Below are 15,968 nucleotides of genomic sequence, written 5' to 3'. Positions count from 1 at the left end.
TCTCTGATTTTCAGGACTCTTTGTCATTCATAGCTTTTCCACATCTCTAGAGAGTTCTGCCTCTCAAGGCTAGCCAAATATATTATTATTATTATTATTATTATTATTTTGCGATACAGTCTAGTTCTTGTCGCCTAGCCTGGAGTGCAATGGCACCATCTCGGCTCACTGCAACCTCTGCCTCCCGGGTTCAAGTGACTCTCCTGCCTCAGCCTCCCTAGTAGCTGGGACTACAGGCGCCTGCCACCATGCCCAGGTAATTTTTGTGTTTTTAGTAGAGACAAAGTTTCACCTTGTAGGCTGGGCTGGTCTTGAACTCCTGACCTCTAGTGACCCGCCCACCTCAGCCTCCCAAAGTGCCAGGATGAACAGGCGTGAGCCACTGTGCCTGGTCCAAAAATACTTTTGCCTCAGGAGTAAATATGTGGTATGATTTAATTCCAGCTGGATTTTTTACTGGGCAATATAAGAAAAAATATAGAGACGTCATCCTTTATCTGAAGGTCAGACGCCTATCACCCTCAATGATGCAAATGATGCAGTGATGCAATGATGCAAATGCAGGCAGCTGGGTGTGATTCTGGAACATGGATACCAACAAGAAAGTAGGCAAAACAGCTGCCATGATGCTTATGCGTGGAGCCAATCCACTTGTTTTGAAAGAATGATTTTAAATGATATTATCTAATGTATACAAGACTTCTAAAACTTTGGTTGCTTACTCACTTAAATGCAGGACGAGGCAATGATTTGAGATCTTAAAGTCTAAATTACATAATTGAAACATCTCTATATGAAATCACTTTTAAGTTAATTTTAAAAAATCTAACAAACACAGAGAGTTACAAATTCCCTTCTTCAGCCTCATACAAATGCTATGAAGATTCGTGAATTATAGTCCCTTCCTGAGTTCAACATGTAATGACAAGGAGCCCTCATTGCTTGGCACTGCTGTGCTGAAGAAGTCTCTGCCCGCCTGTGTGTGGCTCCCAAAGTCCTCTGCCTTCTGCTTCTTTTCCTCTGATATGCTCATCAGCAAAGGTGAGGCCTTAGGGAGGAGTGAGACATGCGCAAGTTTAAGTTGATGAATATGCCTCTCCAAGATTATGTAGCTGTTTCTATATCACCTGGGGAGAGGAAGCCAAAATTATAGTCTAGGTAAGTGGTTCTCAAATACCAGTGGTCCACTTGAAATGTAGACTTGTGAAATGTAGACTCCTTACCCTCAGAAAGTCTGACTCCGTTACTCTGGAATTGGGCCTGAAGTCTCCGCACTCGCCCAAACACCCCAGGTGATTGCGATATAGATGCTCAGTGGACCACATTCCCAGAAACACTAACAGGCAATTCAATTCTGCTAGCCATCGGGTCAGTAGTTATGGCAGCTGGGGGAGACTCTAGATTTAGACAGTTTCAGGCAGATGGGAGGAAGGATTCAGCTGCCTTTGGTTGGATGGATTTCGAACACTCGGATTCAAAGAATAGATTGAAATTCAAAGTCTGCCTCAAGTTCCTCAAAGGTCCTCTACACACAAAGATTTCTCATTTCCTTCTTAGATGCCAATATTCCCAAATGGGATCCTAAACATGAAACGGGTAATTTTTCAAACTAAAAGGAAAGCCCTGTGAATAATCAGAAGAATTCTTTGGTTTTCAATCAAAACAAGAAAACTTTACAAACCAATAAGAATAAATGCCATGGCTATAAGAAAAGTGAGAATATATCCTCTCAGGGGTTCGTTGTTTTTCCCGTATCCCTTTGCAAAAAACTGCAGGGCTTTGTAGATGTTGTCCTTGCACAGAGCCTAATGGAAAAGAAGAGAAGACATTTGTCATTTATAGCTATGCACAGTCATTTTCTCCAGGAGATTCAAACGGGAAGATTTGGGGAAAGATTAAGTGATACACAAGATGAGGCACAAGTTAACACTGCACTTTATCATTCTTATATTATTTGAATCGATCTTGACTATATGGCAGACATAGCACTTGAGCCAGATGCAAACATTAACTGTTTCAGAAAATGATGGAAAATGATTGCCAGTGAGAATGAATATTTCAGCTTGCTTCACATTCTGTGGAAACAGCAATAGGGAGAAGCACAAGCTGTTGTGCTTGTATTACCTGGAACACTTTGGGTGCGCTGACAAGGGAGGCCAGGGCGGAGGAGAGCGTTGCAGAAAAGATTCCCGCAGTGATGAGGGGGCCAAACCCTGATACCATGCTCATGACCTTGAGAAGAGAGGTACAAGTAAGGAGACTTCCTGTGATTTGGGATCTGTTTCATAAGCAAATTGCTTTCAACTAGATGTTTTCCCCCTGCTTCTTTCTCGCTTTCACATTCTTGTTTGTTTGTTGGAAACGGAGTCTCGCTCTATCGCCCAGGCTGGAGTGCATTGGCACGATCTTGGCTCATTGCAACCTCTGCCTCCTGGGTTCAAGCGATTCTTGTACCTCAGACTTCCGAGTAGCTGGGATTACAGGCACCTGCCACCACGCCCAGCTAAATTTTGTATTTCTAGTAGACATGGGATTTCACCATTTTGGCGAGGCTGGTCTTGAACTCCTGACCTCAAGTGATCTGCCCGCCTCAGCCTCCCAAAGGGCTGGGATTGTAGGCATGAGCCACTGTACCTGGCCCATTCTCACGTTCTTAATTTTATTTTTTAAAAATAGAAATGGCCTTTTTGGTTATTTATAAGATAATAAATGCTCACCACAATATATCCAGAAGATATTGGAAAAAATAAAGAAGGAAATGATTTCAAGGATTTTGACATTTTCCCCTCTGTTCTTTGTGGCCATATGTTTCTTTGATGATGGGGAATTCTATCCAGCAGAAAGCAGTATTTTAATACGGTTTGGGGAGGGGCTCAGCTGTTTACTAGTCTTTTTGCGGCCGTTAACCTTTCTTCTTCCTGCACACAGAGGCTTTTCAGACCTTTGCTATTTCTGTGCTCATTAAACATAATTTTAGATCTGAGACATGATGTGATTCTATCAATTTAAGTCATATTTTGGAATAATGACTTCAGTTGAGTTAATTTCTCTTTGTGGGTTGTTAAAACAGGAGAGTGAAGCTTTCACGACAAATTTACTTCTCCCTCTGCTCACCAATCATGCAGACAAATTAATAGGTTTAAAGTCCTATAGCTTTCCTAACTTCCATTGTTACTTCCCCCTTATTTACCTTCCCTCTGGCACTCACAATTTCTCTCTTAGCCTTGTCTTCCAGGCTCTCCAGGGCCACCTCAAAGGCTTTGTCTAAGCTGAAGGCCGTGTATGAAATGCATTCCATGATTTCTCAATGAACTTAAAACAGAACTATCATTTGACCCAGTAATCTCTTTACTGGGTATATATCCAAAAGAAAATAAATCATTCAACCAAAAAGATACAGGCACTTGTATGTCTAGTGCAGCACAATTCATAATAGCAAAGACATGGAATCAACCTAGATGCCCATCAATGGTGGACTGGATAAAGAAAATGTGGTACACATACACCATGCAATACTACACAGCCATGAAAAGAATAAAATCATGTCCTTCACAGTAACATGGATGCAGCTAGAGGCCATTATTCTAAGCAAATTAACACAGGAACAGAAAACCAAATACAACATATTCTCACTTATAAGTGAGAGCTAAACATTGAGTACTCATGAACATAAAGTGGCAACAAGGGACACTGGGGACTACTAGAGGGGGGACAGAGGATGGCAAGAGTTGAAAACTAGCTGTTGAGTACTATGCTTAGTACCTGGGTGAACTACTCACAGTGAACAGAGGCTACTTCTTGTAATACCCCCAAATCTCAGCATCACACAATACATTCATGTAACACACCTGCACATATAGGATACTCCCCGAATCTAAAATAAAAACTCAAATTATAAAAGAAAGAAATACATAACAAGTGCTAACTAACCTAAGTTCCTTTCCACCATGAAATCTTGCACAACTGATTGGAAGACACATAGTGCCAGGAGATGATCTGTCCCTGGTGATGCAATTCATACGACTGCCTGTTGTCTCTGACCACAGGAAATGTAACATAGGATTTGCTACCATGTAATGCCTGTATGCCTCCTTTTCCTCCCACATGAATCATTCCATGCTGGATTCTTATCAGCCAGTCATCAATCAGTTGCAGATTCAGAAATCTTACTCTATGTGACATTCAAAAAATGAAAATAATGGCAATGAACATTTTTAAATTTTGCTTCAAACCTGGAAATTGTTCATCAGTCCGTACTGACATGGTTCATGTCGACATCTTGAGAAGTCGTAGCCCAACCCACATGCTGCTGAACCATTGCAGTTCATCCCAGAAATGATGGTGTCGTTCATGTTCCCGGTGGCATCTCGGACCACACAGGCCCCTGTGGAAGCAACCGTGGCTTGTTATTTCTTTATAAGGTTCTGGTCCCCTAGGGTTTTCTTCTGAAAACATAGTTTACCTTGAGTCTGAAAAGGTCCATTTCTTAGCCTCTGTTTACTGTGGGTAGTTCTTGATAACTGGAGGCTCCCATCTGCTGAGCCCTGGGGTTTCCCCTTTTCTGTAACAGGCTGCCATTTCTTTTTTTTTTTTTTTTTTTTTTTTGAGACGGAGTCTTGCTCTGTCGCCCAGGCTGGAGTGCAGTGGCCAGATCTCGGCTCACTGCAAGCTCCGCCTCTCGGGTTCACGCCATTCTCCTGCCTCAGCCTCCCGAGTAGCTGGGACTACAGGCACCCGCCACCTCGCCCGGCTAGTTTTTTTTTGTAATATTTAGTAGAGACGGGGTTTCACCGTGTTAGTCAGGATGGTCTCGATCTCCTGACCTCGTGATCCACCCGTCTCTGCCTCCCAAAGTGCTGGGATTACAGGCTTGAGCCACCGCGCCCGGCCAGGCTGCCATTTCAATTGCCTGTATGACTTAGATTTGAGTGGTAAGTGACTTGGGAGTTGACACTCAGTCTTAATTTCTTATCTCTTAAAACTTGCATGGCAGCCTTTGGTACATAACACATACTCAATACATATGTCTGGCTTAGTACTAACGACTGGATGTTTTTCAAGTAGAAGGATTTATTTCCTCATCTGCAAGAGAGCCAAGGGGTGGCATTATGGAATTCTATTATAGCGATTAAGAGAACGCAGCCCCTCTTTTCAACTAATGATATTCCTTGCATAATTTATAAAACAGAGTTATAGTTCCACATTATATGCAGTTTCAATGGTTTAAACAATAAAGGAAATGTTTTAGGATAAAATATTCAGATTTCCTAGGCAATGGTCAAATAATATTGATCCAGTATCTATCTTAGTTGATCTATTCCATTATTTTCATACATTTGAGTGTATCTGTCATTTTCTACTATAGCATTCTATGATGAACATCTTCGTGCATAAACTTTTTCTTCTAGGATAGATTCTTAAAAATAGAATTATGGTCATTTAAAAGACTGCTGATATATATTTTAATCACTGGCATTCCCTTATGATTTTTTCTAACTAATCTTAGCCATGTTTTTGATAGGATTTTTGAAATATATGAATATATGTGTGAAGTATATATAAATTTTTCTGAACTACATGAAGGATAAATACTTTACAAACTAAATACCAACCAATAAGACTGCTTTGGTTTTCAAACTCTACCCAGGGTGGATTCTCATGCCTTGCTAATAATACCTTTAAGACAGGTCCCAGAGACAGGAATAAATGTGATTCTTAGCCATGGAATCCACATTCTTTGAATTTGGGAGACTTAAAAATCATAGACTCTTTTTTGTTTGTTTGTTTTTGTTTTTGAGACAGAGTCTCGCTGTGTTGCCCAGGCTGGAGTGCAGTGGCACGATCTTGGCTCACTGCAACCTCCACCTCCTGGGTTCAAGCAATTCTCTGCCTCAGCCTCCCGAGTATCTGGGATTACAGGCGCCTGCCACCATGCCCGGCTAATTTTTGTATTTTTAGTAGAGACGGGGTTTCACCCTCTTGGCCAGGCTGGTCTTGAGCTGACGTCATGATCCACCCTTCTCGGCCTCCCAAAGTGCTGGGATTACAGGTGTGAGCCACTGCACCCGGCCAATCATAGACTCTTTTATCTGAGAGAGCCATTTAAAATAATCAGTGAGGGATCCTTTTTATTGTAGTCCTGAGAGGTAGCCTGCCAGCTTCTACTTGAACTCTTGAAATTATGGATGTCAATTACCAAGTCAAACTATTCTTTCATATTTTACCTGTTTGCATTGTTCATTTATGTTGAACTGAACTCTTTGAATCATGTATTTTAACCTCTGCATAACAGATCTCTCAAAATTCCCATGAAGCCAGGCCATGAGTCATTATTTGTACTAATGACAGGACATCGACTCCATGACTGTCCTTCTCCTATGCTGGGCAAGTGTAGAAATGTATATTTTTCCACCCATCCGGGGCAAAACTTGAAGGTCTGAAATCAGTTCTATAACTTTACTCATTCTCTCACTTTAACTGTAGTGAAAAAGAAAACCACTCGGGAAATTTAACTTTAGTGGTTTCAATGTCATTTAAAAATGTGTTGATTTCCTAAAGCACTGAAACAAAAAATCTCTTTACATGTAACTACTCTTGGACATGCCCTAACAATACATTTATCTACCTATTTATTGATTTTTGACACATGGTCTCACTCTGTTGCCCAGGCTGGAGTGCAGTGGTGTGATCACAGCTCACTGCACCCTTGACCTTCCAGGCTTAAGCAGTCCTCCCACCTCACCCTTCCCAGTAGCTGGGATCATAGGTGTGTGCCTCCACGCCCGGCTAATTTTTTATTTTTTGTAGGAATGGGGTCTCTCTATGTTGCACAGGCTAGTCTTGAACTCCTGGGCTTAAGTAATCCTCTGGCCTCAGTCTCCCAAATTAGTGGGATTACAGGCATGAGCTACTGTGCCCAGCCCCAACAATACTTTGAACAAAGTTATCAGATTTCCTCAAATTAGAGACAATGAGACAGGGAAGGATTTAAGTTCATTTTTTTTTTTAATCTACAGAAACCAACTGTAGGTACATGCACCTTCTCAATTTCTCTTATAGTAAGCAGAAGAGGACTGTGATGTACCCTTTGGCTTCATGGTGGTCCAGCCTAGAGCTTTTTTCCCTGTTGTACACAGAAGACAGTTTTCTTCTCTAAATGTTGAGAAACCTCTTCCTTTCCTACTATGGCAAAAGTATGAGGCAGCCCCCAACCAGGAGGAGGTGTGACTGTAGGCAGCAGGTGGAATGAAAGTCAGCCTCAGGAACAGCAGGTGAGTACACATATTTTCTGTTCACTGAGCAATGTAGGGGCTGGCCGCCCACACTGCCAGCAGCTGGGTCTTGTTCTGATATGCTGCCAATTGGTGACGGTGACATTTCCATATTAAGGATAGCAGTGCAAGGATGAGACACAGTCACAAATTCCACATCTTTCATACTTTCCTAAGGCTGTTTTTAGGTTTGAATGGTTTTGTTTTTCACTTCTTTTCTCTATTCTCTTTCTCTCCTGCCTCCTAGAACAAGGGAAGTGTGTGCTGAAAGTGGTGGCCTCCTTAGCAGTGGGATTATCATCAAGGGTAGTAAAATGGGACCCTCTTTGTGTTCAGGTAGAATGACAACCTGATTAGCTTTATTCTAGCCCTGACCCAGAGATGCCTGTATTACAGCTTAGTTGCATTCAAATCCCTAAAGTATCCAAATCATTAACATTAAGGTACCAAGAAGGGAATTAAAATGGTTGCCTTTTAAAAAGCTTTGTATTTATGCTTCATTGAAAGCCCACTAGATGTGAACAACTGGACCCCTCATAATTCTGACATTCGGACACTAGAGACATACCACTTACCTACACAAATTGCAACCCCTAAGTAGGCAACAGTGGTGATGAAAATGGCCAGCATGGTTCCTCTGGGGATGGCATCTTGGGGATCCTTTAAAAAAAATAATGTAGAGGTAGAAGAATACAGAGCAGAATAAGAACCATAGATCACTTGGAGTTATTTTCGCATTTTCAGATTTTTAGGCTACCCGTCCTGAGGCAAGTTCTAAGAAAAGATCAAGCAAACGGCAAGTTGATGAGCTCGAGCTTTATTTTGGACAAAGATAAGGTGTGCAGAGTGAATAAAGAAATCTGTAAAACTTTCAGCTGAACAGAAGCGATCTCTAACTGTCCAGAAGGAAGTTTCTATAGAAAAGTATAGTAGGTAGTTCACTCACCAAGGCCTCATCCTTCTCTTTATCTCCTATGAATTTCATTTAGATGTATCACATCTTGAATTTGTAGGGGAAAATATACAAACATATCTGGTATGTTGATAATATCTCTGTATGTATTTGTTTTATACTGAGCTTAAGCTTGCCTTTAAAAAAATCACTTTTGACTGAGTGAAAAGGATGATCTACTTACTAAATTCTTCAATCCCTTAAATTCCCTATTTGAAATCGAGTTCAGAAATATCTGCAATGGGAGATATTTAATTTCCATAAGCAGACATAAAGAAAGAGGCAAATTCAAGCTTATACCAGAAAATGGGCTTTTCTCTTGCTTATAAGTGTATATACATTCACTAAGTTGATTTCACATCATACTTAATTTACCACTTTATATACTATTTGGGGGCATAAATCATATAAAATCAATTTTTAAGTAGCATATTGAATTGTATTCAACTCAACTTAATAGGGATTATTAAATAGAAATTTTAATGTCTTCACTTTTACAGGACAGGGCCTGGCACAGAGTAGGAGTCAATAAATATTGAATTGAGGAAGGCACAATATCAGCAGGTATGAATCCCTCAACCAGAGCACATTAGACTCATCAATACAAATAAGCAATCACTGCAGTCAAACGAAGTTTGTGCTTTAAAAAGAAAACTAAAATACGCTGAACGAGTCTGTCAAAAAGGTTATACATAGTGAATGTAGACTCAGCTTGACAACTGAAAGTCACAACTGAATCAAGCAAACCTCCCCCACATGGCAGTAAGCCGGCCCTGTGGAACCACTCTGTGATCATTCATTCCTCCGCACTCTTCTAGGAGTATCTGCACACAGGGTTTGTTCTGACACGTACATACCCAGTCTCTTCCTTCCAAACTATTGTCATCAGTGTGGCAGGTGTATGCAATGGGGCAGTGCACAGAAGGAAAAAGAAGGCAGTCATGACTATGATGGGGCCTACTGAATCCCCTAATTCATGTTATGTTCCAAAATTTATTTTATTGATGAAGAATTTCTTGAGATCTGAGTAAAATGTAAAGAACTGACAGTGGGAAAAACAAAAAAAAATTATAACATTTATGCATATTACATATATATATATATATGGATAACAGATGTGAAGATGGAAGGCAGTCTTGTACCTAAAACACAAAAACTTAGTTTTTGGCCAGGCAAGGTGGCTCACGCTTATAATCACAGCATTTTGGGAGACCAAGGCGGGCGATCCCAAGACCAAGGCCCATGATCCCAAGACATTAACATGTAAATCTGAATGCCAGTATATTAGTGTATGATTAGATATTCACATTGTCTGGTCTGACTAGCTTCCCCTTAGATAGGGCTCAGGAGGACTTTGACAAATTATTGATTTTTCACTTGAAATGTAGTTTCCATCCACAAGCAGTAACCCAAAACCTAACCTTCTTTCATTAGACATTTTATTTTTCCTTAGGACAGAATGCAAGCAATCTATTAGATCCCTGCTTTCTCAGTGTGTCAACCACATCCTAATTTTGCTTCTCTGAAATCACTTCTTGATTAGACTTGGGTATTTTCTAAATCTTCTGCTAGGTACATATTTAAAGATCATCTGTTAGTGCATTATTAGCAAATGTAAGGTTCTGGATTTGTCGCATGCTCTTGTGCCTGTGAGCTTCCTTCCGGAGGAGGATTCTGAGGCTGTGAGTAGAGATCAGGACCCTGCCTACCCTATAGTGTGTAAACAGTAAATGTTTCCTAAATTGAACTGAATTCATTATGTTTTATTTCTAGGTTCACTTTCAAAGAGAAATAATATCTACAAGTACTGAAGTTTCCTCCCCATTTCCCGACATATTGTCACCTCCCTGAACTTAACATGGTTGGCCTCTCTGGCTTGTGACCACGTTATTACTTCTCAAAGAATTCTCCTCTCTTGATTTTCATGACCCCACTGTCTTTTGATTTCTCCTGCTTCTTAGCTCTGTCTCTTTTTTCTTCATGGACTTGCTTTTTACCATTAATACTTTAATGTCTGTGTCTCCCTGAACGCTGCCTCAAACCTCTTCTTTCTCCCCTTTTGCACATACCTGCATTAACTCATCCATGCCATGGCTGCCAGTCCTGCCCTAGCTCCTTCCAGAGCTCCAGACTCATACATCTAGCTACCCACTCACTAGACATCGCCACCCCATGTCCTTCTGCCATTTCAACCTCAATAGACAAATGTGAGCTTCCTTTCCTCATCTACTATACTGTGGAATCAATTCCACAGGTTACAGCCAGCATTAAAAGAATACAATAGAATAGAACTGATGTGAGAATATCAGAAGGCATTGCTTGTAATAAAGTAGAGAACCATTTGGGGAAAATTTTCTAAGTGTGCACTTGGTTGTGATGTATAATGTTTTCTTACAGTGGATCATAGTAAAAAACATTTTTTTTTTCTATTTCTTCTCCTAACTCTAACAAAAGCTGATATCTTTGGTTCTTTTCCTCTGCATGGCCTTAAATAAGGCCCATGTTGTCATTTGTCCAGACTATTATGATAGTCTCTAATTGATCTTTCTGCCTCAGGTCTTCCTGCCTATTACACCCTTTCCCCACCTTCCAAACCACCCTCCACAAGCTGTTAGCAGGCTCTCTCTAAAACACATATTTGATCATGTTACTCCCTTGTCTAACCTCCTTAGAGTCTCCAGCTAGTTTGGGGATAATATCCAAACTCTACTGTCTGTAGTTAAGAGGACCCCTGAGTTCTGTATATAGTAAAAGTGTATAGTATATAGTAGTGTGTGTGTTAAAATTTAAGCTTAATTATAAAATCATAAAGTATTTTTAAATAAAAAGAATGCAACATTCTACAATAATATTATGACCATGTATGCCCCCAAAATCCTAACAGGCCATTGTTTGTAGTTTCTTTACATGTGAACTCAGAATCAGAGATTTCTCAGTAGAGGCTGCTAAATAAATAAAAACTTCTTCACTAACATAACAACCCTAAATCAAGTTAACACTTATTTTGAAGGGGGAGGAATTTTAAGTCTTGTCTTTTCAGACAGAAATAATATCTTCTCTTTCTTTGCTTACTCCCAGAGTACTTAGGGCACATAGAAAGTTCTTTATAAATATGTTTCTTAATATATTAATGAAGGATGACATACCCTACTCTGCACGTAAAATAATTCTCATTAGCAGCATCTTTCTCGGTGCCTTTTTACATCCCATTCCTTCTGTTTCAAATGTCTCTCTCTTCTTTGTCCTGTTGGCAAACTCCTGTTCATCCCTCAAAACCTGGATTGAGTGTCCCCTCTTCTGAAAGCCTTCCTTTACTTTTGAGGGGACAGGCAATTGCTGCTTCCTCTTTCCTTTGCACTTGATTCTACTCTTGCTTGTTCTAATTCATGTAAGGGAAGTCTGTCTCTCCCTTCGACTCTGAGCTCCCTGAGGGACAGGTGAAGCTCCTTGCTTCCTCAGTGCCTGGTGTGAACAGGCACTCAGTGAGTGCTAGCTAAGCAGAACTGACTACTAAACATCTGATACAAACTTGTTTTTAAGGAGTCTAAAGAAAGAACAATGTTCTTTACTTTAAAGATGTGTTTATAGTTTGCAGAAATTTAAATCAGTGACCTCTGATACGCTCCCAGAGCTGACAAACCAGAAGTTCAACATCCATAGCTAAATTTCATTCAGCACTAGTACTACTTGAATCATTTTGAACAAGTTTCTTAACTTTTCTGCACTCCAGCATATTATTTTTATGCCATATTTCTGCTTGAGCACTTACCATAGCACTGTGGCCCTTAATATAAAAAATCTAAATGCCTTTATTTTATTTACTCAATTAGTATTTATTGAGGCTGTGCTAGCTTTGAGGATAAAGCAATGAACAAAATCAAAGGGAAAGTCTCTACTTTCGTGGAGTTATGTTCTAGGGCAAGCGCCTCTGGCTCAAGTCCCTCCAATAGCTGTTTCCCTTTGCCTTCAAGGTGATCGAGCCCTATCAGGGTTTCTCCAGTTGAACTGTGAGAGACTTATCACTGTTCCCAGTTTCCTCATGCCTGACTATCCTTTCTGCCTGGAATACTCTATATTTCTTCATCAATAGTCAGCATCCAGCCTTTGCTTTATGTTCAGGTTCAAAAGTTATTTTGTTGAGAAAATCATCCCTGATTAACTTAACAATTATTTTTTTCAGTATTTTTATTTCACATCCCACTTGGACAATGCTTATGGTTTTCATGTATGTATATTTCTTGATGAGTCTTGAAAATATTTCTTGTCTTCTAAAGTTGATCATAAATTTGTTGAGGTAAAACCTGTGGCTTCTACTTTGTGTGTGTGTGTGTGTGTGTGTGTGTGTGTGTGGTAGAAACAGCTTATTGTTCCCTGATATACATCCTCACTTTGCTCCTTTTAATACTAGAACCCCCTAAAATTTTATCTGGGCACGTGGCTGCCCAGATAGAGACTACATTTCCCACCCTCCTTTGCAACTAGGTGAGGCCACAAGACTAAATTCTGGCCAATGGAATGTCAGCAGGAGTGATACATGCAAGTTCTAGGAATTGCTTGCCCTCTACATGCTTATCCCCCTTCCCATGGACTGGAATGTGACCTTGCAGATAGAGGGCAAGCCCCAAAGTAACAGTGAAACAAAGAGGTTATCTGGGTTCCTGGGCTACCTTTTGGAGCAGACCTTTCTTATACCACTGGATGGCCTATGGGCTTGATTTAACATAAAATGTTTATTTATTTATTCATGAGTATATCAAGACTAATCAAGAAATATACATATGTTTTATTTATTTTTGTTTTTTTAAGAGATCAGGGTCTTGCTGTATTGCCCAGGCTGGCCTCAAACTCCTGGGTTCAAGCAATCCTCCCACCTCAGCCTCCCAAGTGACTGGGACTACAGGTGCATGACACTGTGCCCAACTGAGCTAGACTTTGTGCATTAAAACCTGCATCTTGTTTAGGCCCCTGTTGCTGGTCTTTTATAACGTTACCATATCCTAACTCATACCATACTCTTTGCAGTACTTCACACAGAATAATAAGTGGGAAGCTAAGTGAAAATGTGATTATTTCCCTTTGTTTTGTTTTGATTTTACTTTTACAGGAAAATATTCTCATTCATTTGGGTTTAAAAGAGAAAGGACGGTTCTGGCATTTTTTTTCACTGAACTACATTTATTTTAGGGAAATATGACACACTGTCACACTACTCTGTTCTTCTGATATCACCGAATAAGACTTTTGGAAGAATTATCTGGAATAGAAATCCAAATGTGGCATTAAAAGAAAGAACTTTTAAGTCATCAGGAAATCTTACAGAAACATACAGTTTGAATATGTCGGGTGATATGGTCACATTTAACCTCTCTAGCTCCTTGTGCTACCCACCAACTGTACTACCACGTCCCAGGACTGCAAAGCAGAGCAAACAACGTACCTCCAAATCTCCTGAGATATTGGCACCAGCGAGAATCCCAGTAGCTGCTGGGAAAAAAATGGCAAAGACAGAGAAGAAGCCTTCACCCTTTGTGAAGCGTGGCCCAAAGTTTTCTGCAAATATTGATGCTGCAACATAAATTATAAGAAAGTTATCATGTAGACGTTTTTCACAGTGTAGGAGATTAAGTTACCGTTGGCTTCCCTAGCCCTAAATGCAAATACATTCCTATGTTCTAATTTTTTTTTTTTTTGAGACAGAGTCTCACTCTGTTGCCCAGGCTGGAGTGCAATGGTGTGATCTCAGCTCACTGTAACCTCTGCTTCCCAGGTTCAAGCTACCAAGCGATTCTCCTGCCTCAGCCTCCCAAGTAGCTGAGATTACAGGCACCTGCCACACACCTGGCTAACTTTTTGTATTTTTAGTAGAGACGGGGTTTCACCATGTGGGCCAGGCTGGTCTCGAACTCCTGACCTCAGGGGATCCACCCGCCTCAGTCTCCCAAAGGGCTGGGATTACAGCCATGAGCCACTGCACGTGGCCACATTCCTATATTCTAAGTGGAATGAACTTCAAGATGTGGTGTACTCCTGAGGAACTTTATGTTAATATTTGCCAAAAGTCAAAATATATATCATAAGCTTTTAGATCTCTATGACATAGTTCTGAAAAATCAATTTTTGTGCCGACAGAGATCCAGGCTGTCTGACTTTTTTGCATCTAGAAAAGGTTGAAAGAGGAGGAGATGAAGAATTCTCTCACGACCACACTGGCATACCCACAAATGCACCACCACACACGTACACACACACACAACTACATTCTCACATGCATAAATACCATAAACAATCAATACACTGGTTTTCGATGCCTTTTTTTTTTGTAGTTGAAGAACCTTGTGGGTGAGTCTACTTTACAATTTTGCTACTAATGTATGAATCTTTTTACTCTTTACTCCTAGGTATTAGATCTTAGCTGCTTATACCAAATCCTCAGTATGGGAGAATATTATGATGAAGAGCTTTGTTAATAGAATAATACCATCCCACAGGTTGTCACCAAATTACTCAAATAAAAAGGAAACAACCTGGAAGAAAAACAGGAGGAAAAAAGAGAAAAGAAGAGGAAGAAAAATGTGAACAAAAGAATCTGGGATGGAAAAATAGGTAAAAAAGGCTTAAAGAAAAAAAAAATATGGTAGGAGTGGGAAGGAGGGAAAATAATAGAAAGGAAAAGGATATTAACATGCAAAGTGAACCAGAAAGTCTTTATGAAGAAAAGGAATCAGGAAGAAAGAGATATGTGGTATCAATAAGAAATAAATACTGACCACTGAGTAAATAATGAAGGGAAACATTTAAAGACTCAGCAGTGGATTCTTGAGCAAGCTAGAGGGAAAAGAAAGGCAAGAACAGATAGAAGGAGTAAAATAAGGAGAGAAAGAAGTCAGATTTCACGCTCTGTGATGTTATCACAGGATACTACACTGAGTAACTCCTGCAGTCTTTTCTGCCTGAAAGCCTGATAGCGATGCTTCACTAGGTAATGCTATGGGAAAGCAAGGTGCAAACAAGTCTAGCAGGGAGAAAGAAATGCCTATGTTTGACTTTAGTGCTCTGCAGTGGCTGAACAAACTGAGCTGTGTCTCTGTTTCTGCTATTTGACAGCAACAACAAAAGGTTTACAAAGCACTTTTGCATTGCAAAGCACATTTTGAGAAACTGTCTTACTTGTTTCTCAAAATTCCCTCAGGAAGTTCTTACTATTGTCCATGTTTTGGCAGGAAAATCTGAGACCCAGGCACATTAGGTGTTCTGTCCAGCTGTTAAGTGGCAGAGTTGAGACCCAACCTTGGGTCTCCTGAATCCAACACCAGGCTCTTTCCTGGAGAAATTTACTATCCATTTTATCACTAGTGAAACTCATATATTTTCTGGTTCTAAAACCTATGGTGTGCCCAGATTTGCTGGTGAGGTACTGGGTTTCAGAAGAGAATGATAGTTTTTGCCTCTATTATGCTTCCCCAATGCACTTCCCATTTCTTTTGGGCTTCCACATCCACAGGTAACTTGAAAGGGGAGCCAGGCATTCTGATGGCTGGGGTTGGGGTGATGGGGATGGTGACGAGGAGGGCAATGGAGAAGTATTCAGTGAAAAGCAACCAATTTATTCCATGTACCTTGGTAATTAAAGAAACCTCTGGACTTTTTCTCATTGTTGGATGGAATGACAGTTCCAATGAAGAAGTTTGCAATAGCAATGAGAAGAATGACCAGAAGAATCACTTGGGCCTGGAATGGCAAGGTAA

At 40.3% G+C, this 15,968-nt stretch overlaps 1 protein-coding gene and 1 long non-coding RNA gene across 4 annotated transcripts in view; one reads left to right on the top strand and one right to left on the bottom strand.

Moving 5' to 3' along the window:
* The window catches only part of SLC12A1 (solute carrier family 12 member 1), a 101,897-nt gene that overhangs the window by 58,303 nt on the left and 27,626 nt on the right, over positions 1–15,968 (bottom strand). For all 3 annotated transcript variants that reach the window (XM_008016709.3, XM_038009960.2, XM_073012148.1), the window contains 6 exons: positions 15,840–15,951; positions 13,661–13,788; positions 7,847–7,931; positions 4,233–4,384; positions 2,125–2,232; positions 1,682–1,805 (listed from right to left, as the gene is read on the bottom strand). In XM_008016709.3, coding sequence (XP_008014900.3) covers positions 1,682–1,805; positions 2,125–2,232; positions 4,233–4,384; positions 7,847–7,931; positions 13,661–13,788; positions 15,840–15,951 — 709 coding nt within the window. The remainder of the gene's footprint in view (positions 1–1,681; positions 1,806–2,124; positions 2,233–4,232; positions 4,385–7,846; positions 7,932–13,660; positions 13,789–15,839; positions 15,952–15,968) is intronic.
* The window catches only part of LOC140710461 (uncharacterized), a 42,509-nt gene continuing 42,398 nt past the window's right edge, over positions 15,858–15,968 (top strand). The window contains exon 1 of the long non-coding RNA XR_012091488.1: positions 15,858–15,964. This is a non-coding gene — a long non-coding RNA (uncharacterized lncRNA). The remainder of the gene's footprint in view (positions 15,965–15,968) is intronic.

The sequence above is a fragment of the Chlorocebus sabaeus genome, chromosome 26 (genome assembly GCF_047675955.1).
Source record: "Chlorocebus sabaeus isolate Y175 chromosome 26, mChlSab1.0.hap1, whole genome shotgun sequence".
NCBI classification, from domain to species: domain Eukaryota; kingdom Metazoa; phylum Chordata; class Mammalia; order Primates; family Cercopithecidae; genus Chlorocebus; species Chlorocebus sabaeus.
Note: the sequence above shows the minus strand (reverse complement) of the source record. Positions and strands in the feature narration are given on the sequence as shown.